Source organism: Cervus elaphus, chromosome 24, assembly GCF_910594005.1.
Source record: "Cervus elaphus chromosome 24, mCerEla1.1, whole genome shotgun sequence".
Classification (NCBI taxonomy): domain Eukaryota; kingdom Metazoa; phylum Chordata; class Mammalia; order Artiodactyla; family Cervidae; genus Cervus; species Cervus elaphus.
In genome coordinates this window covers 61,734,278-61,747,172 of record NC_057838.1, presented here as the reverse complement: position 1 = coordinate 61,747,172, position 12,895 = coordinate 61,734,278, and the positions used below count along the sequence as shown (strand labels likewise).

The following is a 12,895-nucleotide window of genomic DNA, read 5'->3' as shown; positions in this document are numbered from 1 at the left end:
TACAAAACTCCAAAATTCTGTCACTGGCTATAACACAGAGCACACCTGGATGATTGTCTTTAGCTGTAATTTCTGAACAGTTTGTGAGGAACTTGTATTTCTTACAAAATTGGAGGGAGAAAGAAAGAGAAAAGAGAAAAACTCCGATTTACATTTTCAAAGTGCTTCCAGCTCCACAATTAAAACTGTTTTATTATGAATATTTAACAATATTCTGCTGAATGAAACTGCATTGAAATCAGATATCACCTTTCTTTGAAAGATTTACTAAGCAAGCAAATGAACACATCCATGAAGTTAAATTTATTTTTACCAAGAATCATTTACCATTCTTAGTGTCCAAAACTCCAAGACAAAAACTCAGCTGGACACCAGCCATACAGAGGGAGAATTTTTTTAACATGTGAAGCATCCATCTTACACCCCCACATGGAGGCAACACAACTGGGATTCAGAAAAGGACATTCATGGACTTCCTTGGTGGTACACTGCATAGGAATCCGCCTGCCAATGCAGGGGACACGGGTTCGATCCCTGGTCCTGGAAGATTCCACATGCCACCGAGCGACTAAAACCCTCGAGCCACAGTTACTGAGCCCGCGTGCTACAACTGAAGCCCGTGTGCCTAGAGCCTGTGCTCTGCAACAAGAGAAGCCACTGCAATGAAAAGCCCATGCACTGCAACAAAGAGTAGTCTCTGCTCTCTGCAATGAGAGAAAGCCCATGTGCAGCAAAGAAGACCCAGCACAACCAAAAAAGAAAGAAAAGGACATTCATGGTCTGAAATATACTCTGCTAATGGAAGCCCACGGGACTGGATCAAGGGAAGACTGACCACCTCCCACCCAGGGAGTATGCCCACCAACACCCACTCCCGCAACAGTGCCACAATTCTCTTCCAACAAGTGAAGCCACAAAGCCAGGGAAGCAGAAAGTACCCACAATGGTGTAACTCATCTGTACAAGGTAGACAACGTTAAAAATAAAAGCCAAAAGCAGCACTCACAAGATGACCAGGGCTTCCCATCTGATTCACCTTTGCCATTTTCATCTCCAAGGAAAAAGGAAAGACACTAAATAGCCTTGGAGAACAGGAATCCCAAAGTGAGAAGGATGCATGGATAAACAAAATGAACATAAGCATAAGCACAGTGGTATATCATTTAACCTTTAAAAAGAAGGAAATTCTGACATGCCGTAATATGGATAAACCTTGAGGACCTTATGCTGAATGCAAAAAGCTGGTCAGAGACAGACAAATACTGTATGATTCCACTTATACTACGAATCAAGAGTAATCAGAGACAGAAAATACAATGATGGTTGCCAGGGTCTGGGAGAAAGGAGATTGGGAACTACTGTTTAACGGGTATGGAGATTCAGTTGTTGTTATTTTAACATTTATATTTATTTCTTTAGGACATGCTGGGTCTTCATTGTGGTGTGTGGGTTTCTGTAGTTGCAGTGTGTGGGCTCTCTAGCTATTCCATGCGTGCTTAATTGTGGCATCTGGGATCTAGTTCCCTGGCCAGGGATTGAACTGAGACCCCTTGCTTTGGGAGTGCAATGTCTTAGCCACTGAACCACCAGGAAGTCGTGAGATTCAGTTTTACCAAAAAAAAAAAAAAAAAGTTCTGGAGATTGGCTTCGCACGAATGTAAATATACTCTATACTACTCAACAGTTAAAAATATTTAGATAGTATAACTTTCCTGGTGGTCTGGTGATTGAGACTCTGCACTTACACTGCAGGAGGCACAGATTCAACTCCTGGTCAGGGAACTAAGTTCCCACATGCCACAAGGCAAAGCCAAAATAATAGTAATAAAATAAATTTAGATGGTAAATTTTATGTGTATTTTACCATAATTTAAAAGGAAAAAAAAAACAAGTGGCTCCTCACTGATGAGCCAACTGTTTTCCACAGCAGCTCTGGCACAATTATTCACACTGACAGATCATACGTTTTCTACTCGGCAACAGAAGGATGATCCAGGAGGAGTACTTGAAACAAAAGCTTCACACCTCAACTCCAAGGTCTTCTCTTATTTGCAAATTAAAACTCACAAAGGTTCTTCACCAATCTTACTTGGAGAAATAGACCTTCTTCATTTCTAACATTATGCAGGTCTGGCTACCCATGCTGTGCCCAACAGCACCCACAGACCTTTAAAGGTGGGAAAGGAGCCAAGAGCTTTTAGCGTCATTAACCCCAAATACATCAGTTCTACAGGGCTTTCTCCTCTGAGGCTCAGTGACGATCTCCTCAAACATGTCATTCTTATGACACTCAAGAGCAAACACAGGAACTTAACTGGAATTTTCAATACAGTTCACCATTTTCCCTTAAAACTGCATCAGTCAAAGGGCATCATAGTAAAAAGCACACAGGAGTTTTGCAATAAGGACTAAGCCTTTGCAAATTTCTTCAACAGAGCAAATAAAGGGGAAAAATGAGAGCACAACTTGGTCTTAGCATAAGGATTCCATCGGATATACAGAAGGGGCAGAGGTGGAAAATGAGAGAGGAAATTGCGAGCAGACTACATTAGTGAGGATATGCCCTACCCACTCCTTCCCACTCATTCAAGAGCCTCTTCTAGGCAACTCCCATGACCGTAGGCAGCAGGCAGCCAGACTGGGACTGGCAGGTGACTGAGAGTCCAAGAGCTAAGAGGGTGGCTCTCACTGGCTAGAGATAGGCCATTCCTGCTCTGTCAATGTTCCAGGGTCTGAACGGAATGTACTTCTAGCCTCCTAAGCACACAACAAATGTTTCCAGCCTAATCCAGTGACATCAAATTGTTTTAAAGACAACAGAAGAAATGCTTGCCCTCAGCTGAAGGTCATACCAAATGACTTGAGGTCCCTCCAGCTCTAGGATTCTCAACACCAATACTATTAAAAGCCTTAAGTGAAAAAAAAAATAAAAAAACAAAAAATAAAAAGCCTTAAGTGGGGTGGGAGGTAGGAGGGAGGTTTAAAGGGGAGGGGACATATGTATACTTATGGCTGATTCATGCTGATGTATGGCAGAAACCAATACAATATTATAAAGCAGTATCTTTCAATTAAAAATGATTTTTTAAAAAAGCCTTAAGAATTCTCCTTCTCAAATAAAAGATGGAAATGGACAAAGTGTAAATACAATACAAGGATCCTTTAGGGCAACTTCATGGTATACTTCCACCTACAACAGGAAGAAAAGCCTATAACATTATTATGTCATTCATATCTCCCAGAAAACAAGGTATACACTGAAGCACTGCTCGCTTTTTAAAACACCCAGGATAGTGTTAGGTATCTGAATCAAGCCTCATGCATTGTCTGCCTTCCTGCTGCCTTGACTGTGGGCCCAGGCAACAGATCATCTCTGTCCTGCTTGCACAGGAGTCTAAAAGCAAGGCAGAAAAAAGCCGAGGAAAGGCCAACTGCCGTTTCTATGCACCCAAAGGTGCAAGTCAAGCTCAGCCATGTCATACTTCACTTTTTCAGTCACTTCTTCCATGAGGAGCTGGTCTGTATTCGGAACTCTACTGACCTTCCACCTCCCCTCACACAACTCCTATGACAAACGTGGCCACCACAGCAATCCCTGATGAATGTTGTCAGGTCTACGATTTGTCCCACTGCAAAGGTTACACAGAAAATTCTGGTTCCTAAATTTCAGATTCCAGATGTAGTTTCAAAGTAATATCCTATTTCTTTCAATGTAGTAATCTCAAATCTCTGGCAGAACTTGAAAAAAAAAAAAAAAACGATAAAAGAGAGACAGGCAGACATTTCTTCAGACATTCCTCACTAAGACATTTCTGCTTTTACTAAAAGGTGTTAATTCAGGAAAAAAACAGCTTCACTGCTCTGTGAGGGCCTGCAAAGACTTCTGCTACAGACCCAAGTGAAGGCCCTTTGTTTCTATCCTCTCACAGTAGGAAAGTCAGGTTCATGATACCCGTGGCAAAGAGAAACACAACCTCAGGCCACCATGACCTCAGTTTACCCAAGTGGACATTTCAGTTAGAAAAGCAATGGGATACTGTACCTGAAAAGAGTCCAGAGTTATCTATTGGGCCAGGATACAGATTATGTTCACCCACATTGTACATATCCCAGCTGTCGAAGCCCACATACTTCTTCCACTGCTTGAACCACCGGCTGTCAATAAGATACCTACAGACAGACAAAAATGCACTGTACCAGAAAACCTGAGGTTGTACGTTTCTGCAGCTGCTCCCTAAATTTTTTAGGGTTGTTCCACTTAGAGAACAAGCAATCCCTGCTAAAAAACTCTCAAGAGGGGACTTCCCTGGTGGTTCAGTGGCTAAGACTCTGTGCTTCCAATGCAGGGGGCCCGGGTTCAAACCCTGGTCAGGGAACAAGATCCCATGTGCTGTAACTAAGACCTCATGCAGTCAAATAAATAAATAAATATATATTAAAAAAAAAAAAAAACTCTCAAGAGTAGGAGCAGGGCCAGGCCCTCTTGGGCCTGGAACAGAAAGCCTGGCCCAGGGGATGCACTGACTAACTGAAACAGCTGTTAAAAAATAAGTAAAAGGAAGGAAATGGCTAGCTTCAAAAATGCTTGTTTAAAGAAATTCTTTCTTGGGGAAAACCTTATTTGCTAATGACCATGGCATTAATTTCATAATGATCTTTACAGAGATCCTTGTCCAGGCAGACAGTTTGGTTACACTGCTTTGTTTCACGTGAAGAGCATTAAACCAGTTTTCTTTCTAAAAATAAGATAATAACATAACACACTTCAGTTTTCCTTTGAGGACCAAACGTGTGTAGATATATACATACACACTTATATAGATATACACACGCATATATACATACAATGTCGTGGTGTGTTTATCTTATCAAAGAGCATTACGTTGAGCTGGTTATAGTTTAAAAGTATCATCATGCTGTTTTATTAATACAATTAAGACAGAAGGAGGGAAAAACCTCTGTAGGGGAACAAAACATAACAATTACATTGGTGAGTCCTTCAAATTTTATAACCAACAAACTTCAGAGACCAGTCAGCTTCCTAGAAGCCATAAGGATCTATAAATATATCCACATCTCTAAAATGCTCTTTTCTCTCCGAACACTTTCACTGTGTGATTTTAGTCTATCTGAAACCTCCTCTGCTTCTGCTGACTATTCTTCACGTGTCACCACTTTTCGGGATATCAAGTACTTCTGCCTGCTCTGCCTGTCACAGCTTGGCCAGCTCAAGGACACTGTAACGACTGAATTCCTCCTAGCTTCTCTTCCCTGCTCAATTTCTCTGTAATACAGCCGTTATCACCACCACCATCGTTTCTTAAAAAAGGGTTGCTCAACCACATTCAGTGCAACGCCAAGCCCCAGTTTCTGTTTCCACACAATAATACCACCCAGAAATCTCTTCACTAGTGGAAGTACTGTCCCTGCTACTAGATAATTTATTGACTTGCTCGACTAAATCTTCGTTTGTTAGGCTCTAAGCTACCCGCCTCTTTCACTCCGAAACGCTGCTGCCACCAATTATTTTTAACATTTGCTACCAAAATAACCTGGGACTCTCAGACAATTATTCAGCTACTGACCTTGACGTCTGTCCAGCAGTTTACAAGCTACAGAGTATCTACTTCTCATCTACACCTCAAGCAACTGAGGGCGGGGGCACCAAATATCGCGATCTTGGTCTTAAGAAGAAGCCAGGGTCTGTGAGGTGTGGACGCCTTCGCCCAAAATCACAAAGTGAATCCTCAAAGGTAAAGGACTCTCCTCAACCACAAGGTCCCCGGGAGTACTCCCCTTCTTTCCATCTCTTAGCCCTAGCCTCCGCTGGATACGCCCCCTCGGGCTCCACGAAGACCTGGACGACCCTCAGCTCCACCCACGCTTTCATCCAGTGCTCCCTTCCCTAAGGGGCGGGAGTCCAGGCACTCTCTCAGAGTCACCAACATCTCTCCTGCCCAGCCTCTAGTCAAGCCGGAAAAGAGGGGCCGGGCCTGAGCACCCGAGCGCCGGCCCCTGGTCCAGTGGGGCAGAAAGGAGAGCCCGGCGCTCACCACTGCGCCCCTCGCTGGAGCGTGGTCCTCATCAAGGCCCCGAGCTCGGATTTCTGGGTCTCCGCATCCGGTCGCTCACGGTACCCTCCGCCTTCCGCCATCTCGTCCGCGGCCCCAGCCCAGCCGGCCCGGACATCCGCCTCGCGCACAGCGTGCTGTGGACCGCGCCCACGCGCGCACGTACGCACTCACGTGCGCGCACGCAAGCCCCTCCTCGTGCAGCGGCCGGGGGCGCCGGCCCGCCCCTTGCTTTCCCCCACCCCAACGACGCACCCCGCCCCCCCACCTCCCGCGCTTGCGCGGTGGAGCCGGGAGCGGGGCCGGAAGAGGAGGCTGACGTCGGGAAAGAGCTTCAGTGTTCTCAGTCAGGCGTCGCGCACCCGGCGCCGTCCGGCACACGTTTCTGTGTCCAGCCCGGCGATCTCGAGGAGTCAGACCACAGGCCCCACGACCCTTCGGGTACCTCTTCTGGCCTGCGGGGTTATCCTGGTCTTAAATCAACGCAGCGCCAGGTGCGAGGAGTCCTGAAACTAGATTTTCTTGTTTTCACTCCAGCCATGCCGCTTTCAGCGTTGACCTCAGGCGAGCCCTTAGCTGCCCAAACGTGAACTCCGGATGCCTGTCCGGCAGGCCCTGCGGAAATATTCCCAATCATCTCTGTCTGAACCCCAGAATCACCTGGCCCAGGCCGAATTCCACAAGCCCTCCATTACTTCCTTTATCGGGCAAGCAAGCAGCCACAGGGGGGCGATAGCAACGTGGGTGGGAGGAGCGGTCCAGGTATATTCTCCACGTCAGGTACCCAGGCTGCTGCTTTGTTGCTGCAACAAAGTACAATAGCCTGAACACCTTTGGCTCCCAATCGACCGTGCGTACAAGAAACACAGCCCTCCTTCTGGAGGGCTAAACTATATGTGTCTAGCAGCTCCTGCCCTCAGAAAAAATAAACAAACATGACTCAGTACCTGCCCTTAATCCAATGATCCCCATTTTTTTATGCACCAGGGACCTATTTCGTGGAATAACTTTTTTATTGGGGGGGGTGGTTTTGGGGAAGATTCAAGAGCATTACATTTCTTTGCCCTTTATTGTTTTTACCACCTCAGACCGTCAGACATTAGATCGCAGAGGATGAAGACCCCTGCTTTACCCAGTCTAATAGAGGAGAGGCGCTATTCCACAAATAACCCCAGCACCAAGTCAAGCAGTGTGTGATAAGCACCATTAAAGGGTATGAATCAAAGACTGTAGACCCCAAGCTGTGAAACGGAGCGTTTCACTTGAGTACCTTTTGAGTGTGATCTTGAAAGCATAGAAATGAGGGTGCATGTTAAAGGAGAGGAGACTAAAGGGGTTAAAGGAAATTTCTGGAACAAGCAGGTAAAGTCATAGAGTGAAGATTAGGTCAGTTTAGCTGGACACAGACTACTGAAAGGACCTGAGATCTAAGGCTAGAAGGGAGGCTGGCCCCATATATCCTGCATATAGATATTGTAGGAAGTTTGAGAGCAGAGAGAAATAGCTGAAGGTACTTTATACAGAGGTACAGCCCACAGACCTACTAAGAACCCTTTGGAAAGATGTCTGTGAGGGAAGAGAGAAAAAACGGGTGCAGAAGAGAAAACTGGCCTGGTGAAGTTGAGGTTGGTCATTTGAACAGATTTATTACTTTTTTTAGGTTGAATTTTGGCTAATTGATATTAATACATTAAGCACTGTCTGCTAACAGAGGCCTCTTGGCAGCTGGGTGGATAGTGGGGCAACGTAATTTGGAATTAAAACTGCCTTTAGGGACATCCTTTGTGGTCCCATGATTAAGACTTTGAACTCCCAATGCAGGGGGACCAGGTTCAATCCCTAATCAGGAAACTACATGCTACATGCCACAACTAAGACCCATAGCAGCCAAATAAATAATAATTTTTAAAAACATCTTGAATAACTACATAGCAGTTAATCCCATGCACATAAGAGTTACCATCAAATGATAATTCTACATCTTGATCCTGACACCCCAAGTGCCCTTCTGTGAAAGTTCTTTTAAATTGTTAAAATTGTTACTGAACCAAAACCACTGCTTTTAGTCCTATTTATGGAAAATGAAAGCTGGGTTAATGGGCATGACTGAACCTACATTACAGTGTCTGCTTCCCTCTTCTTTTTTTTTTTTTTCCCCTCTTCTTTTTTTAGCAGTTCCTCCTATACCATTTATGGCATGGGTCAGATTCTTAAGGAAGTAGGACAAGTCAGCACCACTAGAAAGGGGGACAAAACCTAATTATAAAAATGAAAACTTTGGAAAATCTTTTTTGAGCCTGGATCTCTTCTCTGCTATTCAACAGCTGTAAACAAACGAAAAAAAAAAAGTACACTAATTATGAGTAATTCCTAAAAATTTATATTCAAATAATCAAGTGCTGGAAGTTAAAATGCAGGGGGTAAAGTGACACTTCATAATCAGATCATCATTATTTCTAAAGTTTTCAAACTTTCATAGTGAGTTTGATTATTACACATTAAAAACAGAACTCGAAACCGTGAACTTCTGCCTGCATGTTCCTGCTATTGTGACCCACGGATCTGGGAGGAAAGGAGTTGAGTAATTCAACTAAGGACACACCCTGGGCCCAGGGCTGGATTCTCTGTTGGGCTGTTTCCCCTAGGGGAGGGGTATAGGCCTGGTAGGCCCCTCTGTTGGCCCGGTAACCAAACCTCAGAACTGAACAACTCACCCATTGCCTTGGGACCTTGGAGCACAACAACGGGAAGGAAAGCAGGAAAGGGAACTAGGGGAAACAGGCCTGACTGACTGGTCACATGCCCGCGATCTTGGATGGGGATGATCTAATTGAGGGTTTGTAATGTCTGGGTGTGTAAACTTTAAGCTTTATTTGGTTTCAAATCATAAAGTTCTTTCCTTGGCTGGTGCTATGGCTTACTCTAAACCTACTCCCCAGTCACCCTTGGTCAACACCTGCCTGGCAGTCCCAGAGCATGTCTGGCTATATTCATAAATATTGAGCACCTTTTGATTAGAGGTGCCATCAGGAGAGAAATATTTTTTGTTTCCTCCTTGCCTGTGCTTTTTTAGCTTGCCTGGGGACAGTGAAAAAGAGAAAGGCTCTAGAGATACATTTTAGAAAAATTAAATGTCTTATCAGTGACACTATCATCTCTGTGGTAAAAGGGGTAAGTTTATTGGGGAAGGGTGACGTTTCCAGGGTGGCTCAGTGGTAAAGGATATGCCTGCCAGTACAGGAGATGTGGGAGACTTGGGTTCCATCCCTGGGTTGGGAGGATCCCCCAGAAGAGGAAATGGCAACCCACTCCAGTATTCTTACCTGGAAAATTCCATGGCCAGAGGAGCTTGGTGAGCTACAGTCCATGGGGGTCATAAATTGTTGGACACAACTGAGCAACTGAACACACACACCGAGGAAGGTGACAGAAGCAAAAAACTGAAGGAATCTCACAGAGAGGATGTGGGGTCATTCTTTCCCATGTTGGAGATTCATGCTGTTGCAGATTCCATTCTGGTTATGCCCCTGTCAGTAGGCAGTCCTGATTGGGCGAGGAAGGTGTTGCACCCTGAGCCTGGGTGTGGCAGTGCCTTCTCTTCCTGCTCAAATTCTGCTACTGTCAACATCTGAACCTTAAAAAAGTATTTAGGTATTAATTGTGTGTGTTGTTTGCCCTTTGCACAGAGCAAATTCTCAGCATTTCTTGGGTGAATGAAAAAATTATCCAGATAGTAGTCATTTTTTCCTTTGAGTAATAATCTATTATATACTCATAGCCCCTACTCTCCAGGGGTTCACAGCCAGCGTGGCTGGGGAAGATGTTTTCACGTGTAATTATAGTGCGTTGTGTGATAAAAGTGCTAGGGGGCGGAGAAGGCAATGGCACCCCACTCCAGTACTCTTGCCTGGAAAATCCCATGGACGGAGGAGCCTGGTAGGCTGCAGTCCATGGGGTCTCGAAGAGTCAGACATGACTGAGCGACTTCACTTTCACTTTTCACTTTTATGCATTGGAGAAGGAAATGGCAACCGACTCCAGTGTTTTTGCCTGGAGAATCCCAGGGATGGGGTCGCACAGAGTCAGACACGACTGAAGTGACTTAGCAGTAGCAGTAAAGTCTACTACTACTTTACTTAGAGGGTAGGTGTAAGTGAGAGCAGGAGTGGGGTGGACACGCCTGTCCCTGCTTTCCTCATCCCATCTGGACCCTTCTTTGCCCTTGAATCTATTCCTCCCTTTCCCCAGCAGTCTATTTATTAACTAGCAAGAGGGCAAATAAGGGATCTTCTAGGATTGATTTTGCTAATTTTTTTGAGGATACCGAGCACCATTTCACCATATTCTGTACCCTTATCTGACAGTCCCTCCCAGAACTGAGTTTTCTTTTCATCCAGGGTTCAGAAGGAAAAACAAAAACCAAATCATATCGTCACGCACCAATAAAACGTAAGCTGTCCAGATGGAAATAAAATCTAATTAGGCAATAAAAAAAAAAGTGCTGGGGGGAAAAAATGCTAGGGGAACATGAAGGGTGATGCTGTAGACACTTGCCTAGGAAGAAAATATTGTAATATAAGCACCTGTTGTAGGAAACAAAGTTATGCTTAACATCCCTCCTGGCCTCTGAGGATGCATAGTGAGTCTGCCAAGGAATCCTCAGGGGCCAGGGCGTCTTTATTTTTCATTTAAAAAAAATTTTTTAGAGAGCTTAGGAATGGGCTGTTTTATTTTATTTATCTTTTGAACCACACCTTGGGGCCTGTGGGATCTTAATTCCCTGATCAGTGATGGATCGAACCTGCACCGCCTGCATTGGAACAAGTCTTAACCACTAGAGACCTCTGGGGAAGTCACAGACCAGGGCTTCTTTAGATTCATGCACAGCTACACAGGCACAGGCACAAGCTGGGGACAGAGGCTGGGGTAACAGATACGCAGGACTGCAGGACAGCATCCAAGGTGGGCTGCCTGTGTCCTGGATACTGCCCGACCCTAGGCAGTTGGATTAAGTGAGCCTGTTCTTGGGTCTCCTGTCTTGCCCTTGCTGGCCACGGCTACCCTAGGCCTGGGAGGGGTGCTGGGAATAGGATTTCTGTCTGCAGGATGAATGATGGCAAGGCTGCTGGACCTCTGACCAGTACATCACTGTCATGTCCTGTCAGTTTCAATGCTTCTGGATGCAACTTACAGAATACCCACCAGCAAGTGACCCACCTAGCTGGTGATTTTGTTTTTGCTTTTTCTCGCGACAGGTCTGGAGTTGAGCTCTTGGGTAGGTCAAAGCTAAGGATGTCTGATCTCAAGTCGGCTTCCCTGTTACCCTCAGGGCCAGGGCCCATGAGCCCTCACTCCTCAGGCAAGAACCTCTCTCATCTGAGCTCCCACTTCCCAGTCCAGCAGTTCCGGATGCCCAGTAACTTGTTGACCAGCTCCAGCTGGGTTTTATTTTAGTGCCAGCACAGGTGTGTCACACCTGTCACACCTCTATGAAAGCACGTTCTTCCATCCTATTTGGTGACCATAGTAACAAAAACCTGCCAAATTCAGAGTGCTCTGACCTGGATCCCTGTCCATTCTTTGTAAATCCATGCCATGGATGAATTTATTTCTCCTGGGGAAATCGTTAGCCAGTATTTTTCACTCAGTATTACACTAAAGTTAAAACTTACGAGAGGGATTTCCCTGGTGGTCCAGTGGTTAAAACTCTGTGCTTCCAATGCAGGGGACACAGGTTGGATCCCTAATCTGGGAACTAAGATCCTGCATGCTGCAGGGTGCGCCCGGCCCCCCTAAGGAAAAAAAAAAAAAGAGAAAAGATTGATTGGGCCAGGAATGCCTCTCTGAAAATAAACTTAAGTGTTGTTCGTGGAACTCCGTGGAGACAGAAGAAGGAAGTCATTTGATAAAGGGCTAATTGTGCAAGAAGGGCCTGACCAAATGGGTTGTATCAGATTTTGTTTTTTCAGCTTTGTTGAGGTATAGTTGACAAATAAACCTGTAAACTATTTAGTGTGTACATAATGATGTAATATACACCTATGTGATCTACCGGATTTAATGTTTAGAAAAAGTTTAAACCAGCCTTTCTGGAAGAGCTTCTGAAATGGAGGTTTCTGAACCTGTTGCGTAACAGCAGGGCCCAGCCCTTCTCGGAAGACCTGTGGACTCAGTTCTGCTGCCTGCTCCCAGATCAGGCAGTGTCCCGGAGGCAGTACCACCAAAGGCCAGGACCTCAGGCAGACTCGCTGGGATTCCTTCACTTTTACTTGTTAATTTGAGCTGCTGATTCACAATAGGGTGGAGTGGGTGCAGGTCCCAGCCAGTAGCAGTAGGGTGGTTGAACGAGAAAGAATGTGTGTGTGTTTTGGGGGAAGAGTTCTAGTTTATGCGGAGGAAGATGAACCCTTAACGGGGCTTTAGACTGAGTCTTCCTGAAAAAGAGAGTTGGAAAAGACAGTTAAAGGAGGCAGGCAACTTCAAGTCTGAGCAGGAGCAGTCACCAGCCAGCGTCAGCCACATGGGGATCTCGGAAGCTCCTTTCTCTTAGCGCTCAAGGCATAAACTGAAGAAGAAGAGAAAAACGTGGGTGATGAGGGGTGAGTCACTGGGCACCCAGACTCTCACCCTCTGGGGTGAGACGAGTCACTCACAGATGTCATGAGTCTTGGTTCTAAGAGGGGTACAGATAGGGTGGGGTTTAAATGGGCAACAGAACTCGGCCTTTGGTCACCTCAGAGGGGACTCAAAATCTGAGATGGAGGGGGTTTCCCTAGCAGTCTAGTGGTGAAGACTCTGTGTTTCCAATGCCGGGAACACAGGTT

The 12,895-nt window shown here is 45.5% G+C and overlaps 1 protein-coding gene and 1 non-coding gene across 6 annotated transcripts in view; one reads left to right on the top strand and one right to left on the bottom strand.

The window, feature by feature from the left end:
• USP4 (ubiquitin specific peptidase 4) overlaps positions 1 to 6,242 on the bottom strand; it is a 40,337-nt gene extending 34,095 nt beyond the window's left edge. Inside the window, exons 1-2 of one of the 5 annotated variants that reach the window (XM_043885186.1) lie at positions 6,054 to 6,242; positions 4,043 to 4,170 (exon numbers count right to left, since the gene is read on the bottom strand). In XM_043885186.1, coding sequence (XP_043741121.1) covers positions 4,043 to 4,170; positions 6,054 to 6,154 — 229 coding nt within the window. In that variant the 5' untranslated portion in view covers positions 6,155 to 6,242. The remainder of the gene's footprint in view (positions 1 to 4,042; positions 4,171 to 6,053) is intronic. The other 4 variants (XM_043885185.1, XM_043885184.1, XM_043885183.1 and 1 more) reach the window with 4 other exon arrangements.
• Positions 4,304 to 4,376, top strand: TRNAG-UCC. The gene has a single exon. It is a non-coding gene; the product is annotated as a tRNA-Gly (tRNA).
• Positions 6,243 to 12,895: the final 6,653 nt, after the last annotated feature.